Source organism: Cajanus cajan, chromosome 1 (assembly GCF_000230855.2).
Source record: "Cajanus cajan strain Asha chromosome 1, NIPB_CcT2T_4, whole genome shotgun sequence".
Classification (NCBI taxonomy): Eukaryota; Viridiplantae; Streptophyta; class Magnoliopsida; order Fabales; family Fabaceae; genus Cajanus; species Cajanus cajan.
Window position 1 is genome coordinate 84,742,431 of NC_138517.1, and position 17,670 is coordinate 84,760,100.

General features: G+C 30.1%; 1 protein-coding gene across 3 annotated transcripts; it reads right to left on the minus strand.

The window, feature by feature from the left end:
• Positions 1–3,239: 3,239 nt before the first annotated feature.
• Positions 3,240–7,162, minus strand: LOC109815294 (phosphatidylinositol N-acetylglucosaminyltransferase subunit P). Of its 3 annotated transcripts, none has more exons than XM_020379969.3 (6): positions 7,004–7,162; positions 6,788–6,866; positions 4,610–4,805; positions 4,329–4,371; positions 3,779–3,897; positions 3,240–3,498 (listed from the first exon to the last, which is right to left on the minus strand). In XM_020379969.3, exons 2-6 carry the CDS (start codon positions 6,839–6,841, stop codon positions 3,377–3,379), a joined length of 534 nt encoding a protein of 177 aa, XP_020235558.1. In that variant the 5' UTR covers positions 6,842–6,866; positions 7,004–7,162; the 3' UTR covers positions 3,240–3,376. The 3 variants fall into 3 exon arrangements, with proteins under 3 accessions (XP_020235558.1, XP_020235557.1, XP_082921794.1); XM_020379968.3 differs by having other exon boundaries at positions 4,329–4,401; XM_083065668.1 differs by lacking the exon at positions 7,004–7,162 and adding an exon at positions 6,085–6,211 and having other exon boundaries at positions 4,329–4,401.
• Between the last annotated feature and the right edge of the window lie 10,508 nt (positions 7,163–17,670).

A 17,670-nucleotide genomic window follows, 5' to 3' on the forward strand; every position in this document is an offset into this window, starting at 1 on the left:
TATTTGTTATAAAATAATTTTTGATGTTACTACTTCTAAACAATACGAATTTATCATTGAGAGCATAATCAATCAGTGAGATTTGTTTTAGTTTAACAAAGTGGTCTTGAAATAGTCAATGAGATTATCTCTTGCCATAATTCATACAACAAAATAATTATTTAAATTTATGTATACAAATTCACCCATTATAGTAGTTATGATTTGTGCATATTGTTTTTCATTTGTTTTTCATATTGCAGCCTAAAAGGTTATAATAGACATTTTTCATAAAATTAAATGATACAATTCTTGATTTGGAATGCTCAAGAATACAGAACTAAACACACTAGTTATTTACAAATACATTGTCAATAAATTATTCAAATAATGTTCAAATTTCTTCTACATAATACAATTTTAAAGTCAGTACATAGTTGCTTTCTAATTTCATTACCAAAAAATAAATCTAGGATAAGCACTTTACTTATCGGATCAAGTGTTTCATAATAGGTTTACATGTATAAAATCAAACTACGTATACAACAAATAGTTGATATGACTTTTAGCAATTAATATAAAAATTCATTTTGAAGAAAATACACACTCATCGACGCGTGTCATCTCCATCTATCGTACATCCTCAAATCTTTGATTGTTGATATATGAAGTTGTAATAAATTAAAATAAATACAAAATTGGGGGTCTAGATAAAACAAATTATACAAAACTAGTAAAGAATGTGAGTTTCCCATTTTACTAATGATCGTATAAGAGTGATACATGCATGAAGAGGTAATTGCTATAGTGAAAACTTCAGGATGTGACACCAAGGACTTTCTAATAGGACAAGAATATAGCAATATTCAGCCTTAACTCTTTGTCAGTTTAATCTAGTCTTGGACATGCTTATTAAAGACGTTCAAAAGTTTATCTCTAACCATATACTTTTTTGTAAATGATATAGTTTTCACAGAGGAACCAAAGGAAGTCAAAGGAAGCCAGTTTTGAAAAAAGAAAAATGTTTTACTTAAGTAAGAACAAGACAAAATACATGCATTACAATTTTGGCGAGAGACAAAAAATATATGATGTACAAGTATAAATGGAAGAATTTGTCAAACCACAAATTTCCAACTTTAACTATATGAGATCAATAATAAAAAATGATAGAGAATTATTGAAGTTGTCACACATACGATACAATTGACATTGCTAAAATGGAAAAGGAGTTGAGAGTTATTTGCAATAGTAAATTACATATTAAAAAAACAAAGGTATGCTCATTGATTTGATAAAATTGTAAATGTACAATGTGTGACATCGTCAAGTATTAAAAATAATTATCATCTCAAGAATCACATGTTTTGTTTAGCAATTATTACTATTTAAATAAAATTAAATGAGTGAACAACAATTGAAAATATTTCAAGATTGAGAAAATTAGAATTTAAAGATGAAGATCAAATTAAAAATTAAAACAATGATTATAAGAAATAAAATTTATGATCAAAAAAACATTTTGAATCAATATTTATTACACTATTAAACTCAACGATTTGACTTTCTACTCTTGTTGTTTTGTTTTTTTATCATTTAGGGGGAATTAACCATAAGTATTCTTCGGTATTTATCAAGATATAGAGGTATACCTAATCAAATTTATTTTCTACTATTATAAGGTTCCATTTCACCTTATGATACTTCTTCAAATTCATAAGGTTAGGTAAAATATTGGCTAATTTGTTTCAAATAAATAAATGAATAGAAGAAAAAAATCAAAATTCACATAAGCACGAAAAAAAAATCAATTGATTAAAATATTAATATAGTTATGTTCAATACTAGACTAAAAATGACCACTAATGGTTGAGTGGAGAGGGGTTAGTTTATTTATAAACATAAGGACCCAGGTTCAATCCTCATTGCAACTATCTTTGTAATCTTTTCTATCTTTACATAAATAAATAAAAAATACTAGACTAAAAATTAATAAAAAAATATCAACTCACATATAGTCGTCATGGAAACCGATTGAGATAAAAATTATGAAATAAAAATATGTCTAAAATTACAAACAAGATACTACAAACCTTATATTTATCACATCCCCAAAAAAAGAAGTAAATCCTTTCATAATCCATTTGACCAACCTCTTCCCCTATCTTTATATAGTATTTTAAGTTTTTCATAGTTTCTCATGACTTTGCAACACATTTATGTTTCCTTACTTGGTTACGTATAACAATGAAGGTCTTCTTGCACCAATAAAGTTAGAAGAAGAAGAAGAAAAAATTCCACTTTCCACGTTAACGGTCTAGTAATTACTACTGAACAAAATTACATTATTTGTCTTTTACGTTTACATAGTTGTGCTCTTACCAAGCAATTTTCATTTATACGAAATTTGTTTACCTGTTGCATTTGTTGCATTTGCTGATCAACATTGATTTTTTACAGGACTGAACAACATTGTTAAATAACACTTTTATAATATGAAAAATAATTATGTTAAATATTCCATCATCCCAAAACACCAAGTGATGAAATGATAATTAGTGTTAAATGGTTCGTTAGGAATTGATAGTATTAATTTATCCAGAATTAGAACTTCACCTTGTGAAACCATTCAATGTAACCAAAAAAAGAATTATAATCATATAAATAAAATAAAATTCCATTCTGATACCTTTGTTTGGTTTTATATTTTGTCTAATTTTGTAACCGATCACTAGTGTATCGGTAACAGGTTTCTACTCTTTATCGGTATATTGTCTTATTTGAATGTTTAATTTTTATATTTTTAGCGTAGATAACTATTTAATCACTACAAAATAAGATAGTTTTCATGTTAATCCATTTAATTTTAATTATTTTATTTTGATCTTTTCAATTTTTAGTCCTATAATTTTCCGTTTTTTCTATTTAGATGCCTGTAATTTTCTCTATTGGATTTGTCAGAACAGACAAAATGAAACAAAACAAAAAAAAGTAATGGGATTATGAAAAATTTACCCATGTGTGAATATAATGCCTGAACAAAGGAAAACTTTAAATATGCAGGCATATGCATTAAAAAGCTAAACCACACCAAACCCTCCCCCAACCCAATAAAATAAAATAAAATAAATAAAGCATTGAAAGAAGAAGAAAAAAAAAAAAAAAAAAAAAATATATATATATATATATATATATATATATATATATATATATATATATATATATATATATACACACACAGAGAGAGAAAGAGAGCAAGATGGAATCAAATCATTCTTTCCCAAGATTAACTCGAACAATTTTACATCTAATAGCGATAACCTCTTATGGAAGAACCCAATTAGCTGCACTTGTTTGGCAGTAATTCCCACCAGAACAATGGAGACGTGTATGATAGTCAAGTTGCATTATTGAACATAATATCATTAATTCTGTCAATACCAATATCAGAAATGGGTTCGATGGGCTTCTCATCTGTTAGAGAACGCTCAAGACTCGAAGGATCCCTACTGAATTCATCTGAACAAAGAGATGTCCATATCAGCAATCAGAAAACTTCAACAAAAGCACACTGGATTTTGGATCTTAACAGATAACACAGACTTAAGAAAAGAAAATTCCTAATGAACTTGTCTATTGCCAAAATGACTTTACTCATATAAAAAGGACTCGAGTCACAAGATATTTCGTGCAGAAAAATAAAGTCAAAAATACTCCCATGTGCAATAAGCTTAGGCAGTAATGTAGCAATCAAAATTAATCACACCTGTGTCACTAAAGTATTTGGCATCAAACTCACCAAAAACAGTGTTTAAAGACGCTGGTGAAGGTGTTGAAATGAAGTTAAGGCCAATGTAGAATCCCAACATCAATACAATGGTTACCATCACATAAGTTGGAACTGCTAGAGCCCAATACCTGAAAAGCAAAAGATTATTTAAATAGTTGAATCGACAATCTTTTCCATAGAAAAGAGCTGCGTTCCACAGCCAAAAAAATATCTGGAAAGCAAAAACTGAAAATAAATTTTCAAATTTTTTACATACAGATGATAAATCATTTTTCCAGATATTTTTGTTATTAAGGTCTCTGAATGAAGGAAAAAGTTGGGCTTACTACCATCCATTCCTTCCTCAAAAGCCCTACTTAAAAATAAACAGCTTAATTGACAAGCTTATACAGTTATTTTCACCTTAACTAACTTTACATTTTTAAACCTTAAAATTAAGATTAACAATTCGGAATTTCTCACTGGAGTTTGCTCAACAAACATTTCTTGTTTTGTGCACCTAAACAAATATATCTGATAGTTGTCAAAGCTTCAAATAACAGGAGTGGAGCTGTCTAACCTGCTAGGATAGTAAGAGATGCCAACAGATTGTAGCCAGGATTCTGGAATATATGCCCATACCAAGAACATAACTATACATACACAAAGGGAAAATGAAAATACAATAAAAGTCGCATATCACATATGAGCATCACATAAAACTTAGTGGGTGACTAAAAGACGTTTGTTGACAAGTAACAAATTTGCAATTATATAATATTGCACATAGAAAGTCATTCATCAGAGACGTTAGGCAAAAAGGGTTGAAACTGTGAAGAGTGGGATAAGAGGGAAGAAGACCTGTAGCAACAACAGTGGTAATAGAACCTACAAAACCATAAACTTCAGAAGGCTTAGGTCCATGATCGCCAGACAATCCAAAGCCAGAGGTTTTGTCATCGGGGTCAAAAAAGGACACAGTTGCCCTTCGTTGTCCTGACAAACTGAGGGTTCTTCTAGGACTGTTCACAGAACGGGGACTCTCCATGTCGCATCCCTGCTTCAATTACAGTTAGCCTCTTAACAAATGCTCAAGAATTATGCAAATTCTGTCTGTTATAAATATAAAGTTTAACCATAACAAGTAAGTACCAATACCAACGTTCCTGAACACACTTTCAGACATAAACAATAATGCATACAACACTATTGAAAATCTGAATAAACAATGAGAAAAATAATCCCAACATATTAAAAAATGGCAGCGAGAGCATTAAGGATCAACTTATAACTATCTTTAAAAGACACTTTACTAGAAATACTTGTTTTCATGGCTTTTAGTCTTAAGAAATTATGCAAGTAGATTTGCAGATTGTTGTAGTGGGTGGTTGGAAGATCCTAATAAAGTGTATAGCCCATATAAGATTCAGAGCTTGGATCTTGTACAAACCCTATTGCCCCACCTCACAAGAAACCTCTGGAGTTGAAAAAAGCCTCCAACCAAAGATTCCAAGAACTTGAAAACATCTAATTGGTCCATATATCTTATCAATGTGTTACTACTTAATGGTACTAACATGGGTGATATTGTCGTTGTTGTCACAGTACAACTTCCCACAGCATTCTAGACTGAGCTATTGATTCAGAAGAGGCACAACACAAAGACTTCCTTCGCTCAGTAAGGCAGATATTTAATTTTAATAAAAAGAAAAATTGTGTGAGAAAAACATTGGATAATCTGGCAGGAGTGTGATATTTGATTCCACATTATCTTGTAGGAACACACTGAAGGGTACCGTGAGCTATCTGCAAAGACAAAAAAATTCTTTTTCTACTACAGTTGCAAAATGGATGTTGATTTCTATGTCAAGGTGGATGATGATGTCCACGTCAATTTAGGTATACGTATATGCTATTTCATGATTCTTGTTTTCTTTCTTGTGTTTCCTTGCTATTTTTTCCTCCTCTATCCTATTTCTCTCCCAAATAAGATTTAACATTGTAACATGTGCTGCTGTTTTGGTGTCCTAGCAACAACCCTTGATCGTCATAGATCAAAACCCAGGGTCTACATTGGGTGTATGAAATCATCACCTGTCCTTTCAAGAAAGTAAATCCACTGGACTTCTATGTATGTGCTTAAAATATTAGGAAAGAGGGTTCTCCTCTTCTATGCCCCTCATTGTGGCTTTGTATTAATGTTTGGCTTTGTTTTGTATTATAGGGATATCAAATACCATGAACCTGAGTATTGGAAGTTTGGTGAAGAGGGTAACAAATGCTTCCCACATGCAACTGGGCAGATATATGAAATCTCTAAGGATCTGACCACTTACATTTCCATCAACCAGTACGTAGATGAATTTTCATGCAGAACTTAATTGGCTATCTTCTGATCTCTGTGCCACGCCTGTTTTTTTGGTTAGATAATTTGTGCTGGGATAACCAGACCAGCTATTTTTACTGTATTTTCCGCCAAAAATTTTTAAAGTGATGGTCAGTTTGAATAAACTTATCCAGAAACACTTCTAAGAAGTGAAAATCTGAAGAAAATTTGAAATAAGTTTTTCCATAAATTAAAACTAGCTTATGTATGAGTTATAAACAATATTTTAGAGAAGTTAATAGGAAAGATCTTTTACAAATTAGTTTATGCATAAGCTAATTGTAGCTAATGAAGAAGCTTGTCACATTTTCCTTCCTATTTTATACCTTATCCCTCTCAGCCCTAACCCATTTCTTCTCTTTTCTGTTCAGCTTCAAAAAATCACCAACACACAATCATATATTGTCACTATGCTAAAGGTACAGAAAAAATTGAATCTGAAATATATAAGATATAAATATATAAAATTCAAGTAAAATGAAAGGAATTGGGGCATCATAACCATAATGAGCACTCGTCAGACAACTTCTGGTTTTCAAAAGCACAAGGGAATACGAGTAATTACAAAAGAAAATCATAAAGCTGCACCTTTTTATCAGAATCTTGCTCACATAAAAATGAAATTTATAAGAACAAATTTAAACAAAAATTACCTTCACCAAATGGGGATTTACTGGTGGTGATATGAAGAACAAGCGCTTGTTCATGCACCGCAAACTAGGTCGGCACAGGCTATCATTAAAGAAAAAATAATAGGGAAAAAAAACACGATAAAATGCATAACCAAATTTATGAAATAAAAAATATCGGAAAAAGCTAATTTAAGAGTAGGATTTGAGTACTGAACGATGGAAATGATAGATAGATACCCTTCTGGAGATTCTTGACGTTGTTTGAGGAAAAAGTGATCCTACGCACAAAATTAAGAATGCAAACTGAATCAAAAGTAACAGAGCAGTTGGAGAGGATTTATAGAAATTCAGGTTTGTAATAGATTTCTTAGGCTTTTATTGGGGGAGAGAAGGTAAGAAAATAAGCGAAAATTGATTTAATAGAAATTAGAAGAAAAAAAATTAGGTGAAATAAAATTAAATTTGTAATTATTTAATAAAATAGGATTAAATGAAAAATAAAGTGAATTTTATATTTATAATAATTATTTTAATTTTATTTTATAACATAATTAGAATTAATATTTTTTATTTTATGTAATGTTATATATTTTTTAAAACTTAATTCGTATAAATTACAAATTTTTAATTACACAAATATATTTAATTAGGTTATAAATTAAAAATATAAGTGGTTTTGAAAAGCACGAGGGAATACAAGTAATTACATAATGATAGACTATGGCCAAGGCCAAGGAATCCAAGAGGAGATACATTAAAAGAACCAAGAGGAATGAGATGATTTTGAAGACCTTTTTCATATGTTGTAAATATCTTGTACATAGTTTCTTTTGTATAGGTTATTTTTGCCTTTGTATTTGTAAGGCACTTTATTTCCCTTTTTAGTAGCTATTGTATATTGATTCTAGGGTAGGTTACTTGGACACTTTGACTCCATTTAACCTAACCTAGAAATACATTCTTTTCTTAGTTTTCTAGTAGGAGTGGCATTAGCAAATTAGAGAGTGTCCTTAGTAAGCTAGAGAGTGCTCCTAGCAATTTAGCCAAAGGTGGTCCTAGGCTAAATTTTTCATATTGGACTCATTTTACTCCTAATTTTTCATAGATTTGATTTAGCTAGGTTCCATTCCCATAGAATGAACCTAACTAAACCAAATTAACCATTTTCAAATCAAAAGGAGTAAATTAATTCCAAGAAGCCACCCACCTTAGAAGTGTGTTCACACTTGTGTTCACACTTGTGTGAACACTTGTGTTCACACTTGGACAAAATTCATGGAGTTTCTTAAGCTTGGAAGCTTGAAGCACAAGCTTCTCCTTGGCTAGCTTACCAAGCAAGCCAAGTGAGAAGCTTGCTCTCCAAGCCTCTTGACCTTGGACGGTTTATCTAGACTCAACCATGGTTCCTAGTGAACCATGGTCAAGACTAGCTTGCTCTCTAAGTTTCCTACTCCTATAAACTTGTAATTCTTTGATTGTAAAACACTTTTGAACAATTTGAGAAATGAAATCTGAATTTTCTCTCTAAATCAAGAGTCACAAAAACCGAAGAGAACTTTCTCTCCTAAGTTCTCTCCAAAGGTGCTTCAACCTTACCTTGGTTCCTTAAGCTTCTACCTCAAGCTAAGGAGTAACCGAGCCACTTCAAGGCTTCTTCTCCATTGAAGAACACTTCAAGGAGCTTCAAAGAGTCATTGGAGTCTTAACCTCAATAGCATTCACGGTCCTAAGCATGGAGCAAGTGAAGGAATCATCAATCTCCTCACCTAGTTCCATCATTTTTGGTATCAGAGCCTAGTGCTCTTGAGGTTTTTGTTTCTAACTTTTTGTTCTTGAATCCGTGTTGTATCTTCCTCCTTTTACATGTCTCTTTGTGTTGCTGCATGGATCTAGTTTTAATAAATATGTTGATGGATCCTTATGTCACATATGAAGTAATTGATTCATAGTTTTGCTTGTTCCTTATTCTTGAATCAATTTGTGGTGCGCCTAGGTTCCTATACTTGTGCGTTTTGATTTTTGTTTGAGTCTTCTCTATTCCTATACATGAGTCCGTGATTGGACATTGATTTTGTTTAGTGTATGTTTTTGTTTTTGAATCATATGTTTTGTCTAGAGTCATGTGTAGTCCTTTGAATGTCATTGATTCCTAGACTAGCTTGTTTTAACCTAGTTTTTGTGTTGTGTTGATTGAGTCCGAAATTTTTGTGGAATTTTCTTATTGAATCTGTACCTCACCATATATGCTTTTGTTTTACATCATTGAGTTCTTAATTTGCTATTAGTCCTAGCAAATTTCCTAGAGTTAGGTTTCTATTATGTCTTGTTAAAAGTTTGTCAAAAAAAAAATTGTTAAACACTACTCCTATTAGGTTTCTTGTGTCTTGTTGAGTGGCTGAAACTTATTGAAATTTTTGAACATTAAAACAGAACCAAAACAGAGGTGTGAGTGTCTTAAATGCATTAGAAAAACAAGAGAAAGAGTGCTTAAAAATTTGACAAAAAAATAGTACAAAATTGTGTAGCACTAGTTGAAAATTGCATGTGAACACCTCTTGTTTTGTGTCCAATTTTGCTGCAGTTTTTCTACCTTAAAACCGAGACTCCTAAGTGATCAAAAGGCATTTAAAACTCCTGAACATTGAAAGAAAAATAAGAGAAAAATATTTTACTAAAAAGAAAAGAAAGAAAAAGCCAAAAGGAGTGAAAATTTTGCTTAAAATTGCTCTCGGTTTTGATGAATTTTTGCTTACATTTTTAGTTGGTCCAGCCACCTATTTGTGTCTTGTTTTTGTTCATAATCTTAGCTTTTAATTTTGTAATCCATTCTAGTGCCTTTCCTAGGATACTCTTGTGTGTGCTAGCTTCCAAATTTGCCTTAATTTTTGCTTGTCAATTTGTGGAACTCTTTCTAGTCTTGTCTCATTTTCTTCTACCACTTGGTGTAGCCATTCTAAATTGTTCATTTTCAGTTTTAGCACTAATATTCTAGTCTTGAAGGTGTTTGAGTGCTTCTTAAAAGGTGTAGGAGGCCAAGGCAAGGGATATCTACTTGAAGGCTTTGGTGGTTGCTTAGGGAGTTTGTTCTCTCTTGGTGGCAAGGTTCTTGAATACACCTAGAAGTGACTAACCTCAAGGTTACTTCTAAAAAAAGGAGTGAAACACCTTTGTGAGGCTGCAGTTGGTGGCTGAATTGGAGCAAGAAAGAACAAAGCTAATTGTGAAATTTTTTTGTGAAAATTTAGAACAAATTTTAGTGACGGAAATTTTTGATTCTAAAACCTACTTCTCCTTACAAAATCCGTGACTAACATTTGCTTCTAATTAGTGGCTAATTTGTTTTTCTTAAAATTAGGTGCAGCCACTAATTTCATTTGAGTGTGAATTTACATTTCATTTAGAGTGTGAATTTGCATTTCATTTGAAGAAAAAAAGTGAATTTCATTTTCTTTGTAATTTTGCTTTCTAAATTTTTGTACAAGGCCTTTGTTAAGGAGTGTCTTGGAGTGCCTTTGGTGTATCTCCATCTCTCCTTAAGAACTCTTATAGCTAATCACGTGTAGTACTTGTGAGAGTGGTCCTTGAAGGTCTTTGGTACCTTTCAAGCTCTCACTTAGGTTTACTTGCTTTCAACGTCTAGTTTATGTTTTCAGTCATTTAAGTTTTCAAGCAATTTATGTTTTCTGCCATTTATGTTTTAAGCAATTTATGTTTTCAAGAAATTTATGTTTCCAAAGTCTTGATTGCATTGCTTAATTGTACACATTAGGCACTTGCTTGTTATTTTTCTTTTGAAAAGAACTTTGTGAAAACATTTTGTGCAAGGCAAAGTACAAAGGGGTTTAGAGATTTTTACTTGAAGAGGCTTGGTTATTAAGTGGCTCGATAGTAGCTCACCTCCCTCCATAGTTCAATTTGTACTCTTAGACCTCTAAGTGCCAAGTCTAAGCACTTCAAAAATATTATTTTCTTAAAATCTATTTTTGTGTGAAGAGAAAAAAAAAATCTTGTTGTTTAAAATGTCTCAACAATCCAACTATAGTGGAAGTGATAGCTCTCCTAAAAGCATTTCTTACTTAACAAAAGAGCTAAAATCACTTAAACTATGGAAGAAGCAAGAGGCCTTTCAAAAAGAGAAGGAGAAAATTGAAAGAGAGGCTAAACTTGCTATCCTAGATGAGAAGTTGAGAATTCTTAAACAAGAAGAAGAAAAATTGAAAGAAGACATGAGAAAACACAAAAGAAGAAGAAAAATGAAAATCAAAACAAAAGAAGAAATAGAAAAAAAGAAAGAGCTTTGTGCAGGGAAGAGTAAAGAGGAAGAAATATCCTCTAAAGGATTTGTGATTAAAGAGAATTGTTTTAGTACTAAAAATCCTATGAAAAAAATTCTCTTTATTCATAAAGATCTTAACTCTTGCCCTCATTCTGCCACTGGTCTTGAGGAGGAAATTCATAAATCCATTATTTTTAAAGAAAAAGAGTCTCAACTTCAAGATTTGGTGAAGGAGAAGTGGACTTCACTTAGTTCCACTTCTCATGCTACTTCCTTGGTGGTGCCCAAGGTAGATAGCCTTCGTTTGTGTAGGACTTTTCCTACTTTAGTTGTGTCAGTAATGCACCCAATTTATGGAATATATTATTTGTTGGATATAACATCTGAACCTTCAAGGTTCCTTGTGACAAATTCTTTTCATAACTATCCAACAAATAATATAATCCAAAATTGTTTAGGAAATTTCTTAGTAGTATTTTCCTTATTTTCTAGGAAATGCCTAGGTTACCACATAGGGTACTTTAGGCAAAATGTTCTAGTTTTTAGGATTAAGTCTTTAGTATGTTATAGTCTTAGTTTTAGCACTTTCTTAGGATTTAGTAATATACCTAGACTATGTTTAGGAGAGAATCCTATTCATTATTTTAGAAGGTCTAGTATCATCAATTTCTTTAGGTTCTATGAAAGGATTCCTCTTAGGATATACCTTTCACATTTATTGATTGACAATATCACCTCTAATGAATGGTATTATATATTTGTAGGTGTGGATGATTATCATGAAGACCCTCGAGATTTGAGGTCAAATCCTTTTCAAGAGGGAGGGGATGATAGACTATGGCCAAGGCCAAGGAATCCAAGAGGAGATACATTAAAAGAACCAAGAGGAATGGGATGATTTTGAAGACCTTTTTCATATGTTGTAAATATCTTGTACATAGTTTCTTTTGTATAGGTTATTTTTGCCTTTGTATTTGTAAGGCACTTTATTTCCCTTTTTAGTAGCTATTGTATATTGATTCTAGGGTAGGTTACTTGGACACTTTGACTCCATTTAACCTAACCTAGAAATACATTCTTTTCTTAGTTTTCTAGTAGGAGTGGCATTAGCAAATTAGAGAGTGTCCTTAGTAAGCTAGAGAGTGCTCCTAGCAATTTAGCCAAAGGTGGTCCTAGGCTAAATTTTTCATATTGGACTCATTTTACTCCTAATTTTTCATAGATTTGATTTAGCTAGGTTCCATTCCCATAGAATGAACCTAACTAAACCAAATTAACCATTTTCAAATCAAAAGGAGTAAATTAATTCCAAGAAGCCACCCACCTTAGAAGTGTGTTCACACTTGTGTTCACACTTGTGTGAACACTTGTGTTCACACTTGGACAAAATTCATGGAGTTTCTTAAGCTTGGAAGCTTGAAGCACAAGCTTCTCCTTGGCTAGCTTACCAAGCAATCCAAGTGAGAAGCTTGCTCTCCAAGCCTCTTGACCTTGGACGGTTTATCTAGACTCAACCATGGTTCCTAGTGAACCATGGTCAAGACTAGCTTGCTCTCTAAGTTTCCTACTCCTATAAACTTGTAATTCTTTGATTGTAAAACACTTTTGAACAATTTGAGAAATGAAATCTGAATTTTCTCTCTAAATCAAGAGTCACAAAAACCGAAGAGAACTTTCTCTCCTAAGTTCTCTCCAAAGGTGCTTCAACCTTACCTTGGTTCCTTAAGCTTCTACCTCAAGCTAAGGAGTAACCGAGCCACTTCAAGGCTTCTTCTCCATTGAAGAACACTTCAAGGAGCTTCAAAGAGTCATTGGAGTCTTAACCTCAATAGCATTCACGGTCCTAAGCATGGAGCAAGTGAAGGAATCATCAATCTCCTCACCTAGTTCCATCACATAAAATATATATTTTTAATTTATAACCTAATTAAATATATTTTATGTAATTACTCGCTTGAGGTTTATGGATGATGCTTTGATAGGATGTCATATCAAAGTTCATGACTTAGGATTTGTTATTCTATTTACTTGATTTATTTCATTTTATTTAAGAACAATGTTAGTCTTTTGATTCATGTATTATTTTTGGGTAACCATGGTGGTCTAATGATTATTATTACGTAAGACATTTATATTTTGAACTTATTCCATTTTGAGCTAAATGTGAATTATATAACCTTAAAGACATTTTGTGAACTATTATTTATTTCAAATAAAAAATTTATTTGGGCGAGATTGTTTTGCTTTATTAATATTTAAGAGTATGATCAGTATGCGAGATAGAGATATCACACTAATTATGAAAAGAAAAAAAATATGTATATATATAAACTTTTTAAAAAAATTTAGATTGTAAACAATTTTTTAAAATCTAAAGATTAAATTATAAAAATATAAAAAATGAAAAACTTAATTATAATTTTTTTAGTTTAAAAGTCTAATTAAAAATTTTCAAAAAGTTCAAGAACTAAATGATTTATTAAACCATTTTCAAAGATTAAATTTGTAGCCCAATATAATAATACTTACCTCAAACAATATTGCCTTTTATGTGTATAATATATTATCTATTCTATTTAAAGTATATATAAAGGAAACAACTTTTTCCCTCTAAAATCTTACTCCAATAAATTTTTTATAAATATTTATTCCTTCTAATAATTTCTTCCGAAATATTTTTATGTATAAATAATATTATAAAATATTTGCTACTGAAAGTAAGTAAAAAATATATATATAAAAACTCCTAATGAAAATTAAAAAAATTAAATATATAAAAAAATTATACTAAAAATAATTAAAAAATAAATATATCAAAACAAATATATTAAAATAAAAGGTAAATTTTGGATAAAAATATTTTAATAATTACTAATCATTATTAAATTTTTACAATATTATAAAATAATTATATATATATATATGTATCAAAATAAAAGGAAGAATTTAGATAAAATATTTTAATAATTACTAATCAATATTAGATTTTTTTATTATAACATAAGAATAAAAAGTGTTTTTTTATTTGATGATGAGATAATTATTTAAAATTATTTAAAAGTGTATGTATTTAGTCTACATTATGTAACACTGTACTCTAGTAAGTTGTGTAAGTTGTAAGGGTCTCTAGCTAGAGGTTTAGTTGGCTCTAAGAGAGAAAGATATATAAGGTTCTATTTTAAGTTGAGTTTCATAAGTACATAATTTTCAGACCTTAAAGAGATAATTTCTATAGAGAGAATCTATGGAGAAGAGATAGACACTAAAAAGGGGATTAAATGTTGTATATCAAAAACTCTTATGTTTTAAAGTACATGAAGTAATACCTGTAACGGACAAAAAATTAGTAAGAGTAATCAATTAACACAAAAAGTTTTTATACTGATTCACCTCAACCACCAAGGCTATGTGTAGTTCTCAATCCAACCAAATTAAGTTTTACTAACTTTCAGCAAAGTTACAAGTATCATTTTACTAAGTCACTTATAGTTCAAAAAAGTGTTTTTTGAATGGCTTATTTAAGTCACTACCCAAGTATTCTTTTATAAACAAGCCTTTTTAGGCTCAACCCTCAAGTAACTTTTTACTATTAAGCCTTTTTAAGCTCTACCCTATAACAATGAAGGTATTACAAGGTTGTAATTGTCATTTCTATTAGACGTGATTACAACAAATCGTTTAAGTATGAGAAAACTCTTGAAGAAGATTTTCTAATAGATATGTATTGTATCTCAAAATTTTTCTATATTTGCATTTTTATCTTTTATCTTCTTTTTTTTTAGTTATAGAGCTTTTTATATAGTAACTTTGAAAGAGATGAGCATTACAACTCCCTGAGTTTGATTCATAAAATTATTTCGTCTTACTCCATCGTTTGATCTAGAGAGAGAAAAAGTATCCATAAATGCATTAAATGCTTCAATTAATGCCTTTAACCTAAACGTATTTCTTATCCTTGATAGATCAAGCTACTTATTATAGCATAGTAACTAAATGGGAATAACAAGAAGCAAAATCAATGTATAATGAGGATGCAGTCCTTTGTTAGTGCCTTTTCCATAAAATTCGGGATCTCTGCCCTTTATTTTGATGCTTTTCATGCTTTTATACATTTTTAACAAAATACGAGTTCTTAGACAACTACTTTTGATCTATTAAAGTATAAAACATTCATTTAAAAATTTAAAGGCGTCAATCACAAAAAATAATGATCATTAAGGATGTGGTTTTGGGCCAAAATGAGTTGTTGGGAAGGTATATGTATGAGTTGGATTAAGTTGCATGGAAGAATTGATGTATGAGTTGGGTGGATTTTTGGATTATTAAAGTATTTTTCTTGTTTGATGTTCTTGGGCTTTCAATTTGCATATTTTTTGGGTTTGGTCACTTAGAGTGCCCATGGGAGTAGCTTCAAGTGAGCTTGGATGGTTGCTGAGAGAAGCTCTTTGACTCAGATCACTTAGAGCGAATTTTGGTCACTCCAAACGAGTTTTTAGGCACTTTAAGTGAATTTTGGTTACTAAGAGAAAGTTATTGATCACTTTGAGCAAACTGACCTTATTTAAGTAAAAGATGGACTCGTTTAAGCAAGTAGATGATCGAATTTACTTTTATGGTCTTCGTGAAAGTTGTAGCTTGGATGTTAACTTTCCATTGCGATGAGTTTATCTGTTGCTTGCTAATCCAATAGTATATATTGTGATCTTGGAGCTAAGATGCTCAACCTTACTCAAAGTTGCTAAACCATGTCCTAAAGCCACAGGTCCAAAATGTTCCTTATGCGATTAAAGAAGAACTTGTCACGAGAGATTAATAATGTGTTTTTATGGATGTATTAAATATATTCCTCCTTTTATATATCTTTGAATTGATTGTATTGTTTCTATGAATATCTTAAACCTCCCTCTTCTTTGAAATAACAAGATCTCTTGAGTTCTTTAGGATTTTGTCTAAATTATTATCATTTATCAACATATATTATCATAATATATTAAAATTCTACCATTTTATAAAATTAGTTTTTGGAATATATATATATATATATAATATTTTAGAAATTAACTTTTGTAACATTTACTTATTACTAAAATAAATTTCAAAACTTAATTTTTCAGAAAAAAAAAACTGGGAAAGAAATTAAAATAAAACACAGAAAAAATGAGTGAATAAGTAAAAGGAAATTGCCAAAAACAATTAGCTTTCATTTATGTTAGTTAGGACTTAGGATCAGATAAGATGAAAAAAAAGAGTGGATGAGAGCATCCCAATAACGAAATGGCACCCACGTTGACAACTCTAATCTTTAACAACCTATGATTGTTCCTCCTCAACGTAAAGGTATCGAAGAAGTTAATGTCCTCCTATGCATGTGAATGTGCCCCTTTGAGAAAAACTTCAATATTGCTACTGTAACTGAAGATTTCCCCACAACTCCATTGTTTATGCTCTTGATGGTTACTCTCAAGGCTTCCTGTGAAGAGGTTTTGTGGGTCCGAAGGGATCCGGATATTTTCCCCTATATTTTTAAGTTTATCAGTGTTCTTCGACCCAACCTAATTTTGTTTGAGTGGATACAATCACTATAAATTCTCTATTCAAGTATTTAACGCGCATGGCTGTTAAATACGTTTAGATGTGTTTTTATTAAGAATAACGTATTTACAATTTTTTATGGAAGTTATTTTCTTAACAAATAAATAAAATTATTTTAAAGTTTTTCTTAAAAATATATAGCTATAAATATCTCTTAAACATGTTTTTAATTTATAAAGTTTTTGTTTCTTTTAAAAAATTACAACCCCATCGATGAACTCTAAACTTAAATTTAGTTTGCATGATGTTAATATTTTTCATTCAAAACCTATTTAGATATAAATTTAAAAGTGTTTTTGAAAGTTTTTTCATTGAAAATAAAGAGTTTTCCTTATTTATAGAAACTTTAGAAAAACACTTATAACTTGTGTTCAAATAAGATATGATTCAAGAAAAATTGATTGCCCCACATGGAGCGATAGTTCCTATCCTAATTAATTTTTTTGTTAAATTACATTTTTGGTCTTTATTTTTGTTAATTTTTAATTTTGATCATCTATTTTAAAATAGAGTTATTTAACCCTTCTAATTTTAAAAATATATAAATTTAGTTCTCTTATCATATTGACATTATTAATTGTTGAATTTTAATATTTATTCATATTTAAGTGATGCTATATTTAGTAATATGATATTTGAAGATAAAAAAATAATGTAATTAAAATTTATTAATAAAATAAATATTAATCAATCATTAAAATATATATAAAAAAATTATGTTATTTTTTATTTTTTATCTTTACATATTATGTTACTAAATATCATGATATTTAAGTAATGACAGATTTTTAAATAATGTCAAAATTTATCGATTAATAAATATTAAATTAATATTACAATTAAAAATTCATATTTTTAAAATAAAAGACTAGATGTCTCTATTTTAAAGTGGAAGAATTAAAATTATAAATCGAGAAAAATAAAAATACTAAAAATAAAATTTAACCTTAATTTTTCCAACATTATTGCGAGGTAAGAACTGCTGTAATTATAATTATGAAGATTAATTAATTATCAAATTCATTATTCTCGCCAA

Bases quoted from the DNA above. Each gene is read 5' to 3' on its own strand.
- LOC109815294 (XM_020379968.3), bottom strand. From the start codon at position 6,841: ATGAACAAGCGCTTGTTCTTCATATCACCACCAGTAAATCCCCATTTG. The intron at 3,898-4,328 runs GTTAGACAGCTC...TTTGCTTTTCAG, and splicing joins ATCTCTTACTATCCTAGCAG to GTATTGGGCTCTAGCAGTTC. The intron at 3,499-3,778 runs GTGAGTTTGATG...CTCTTTGTTCAG, and splicing joins GTCTTTAAACACTGTTTTTG to ATGAATTCAGTAGGGATCCT.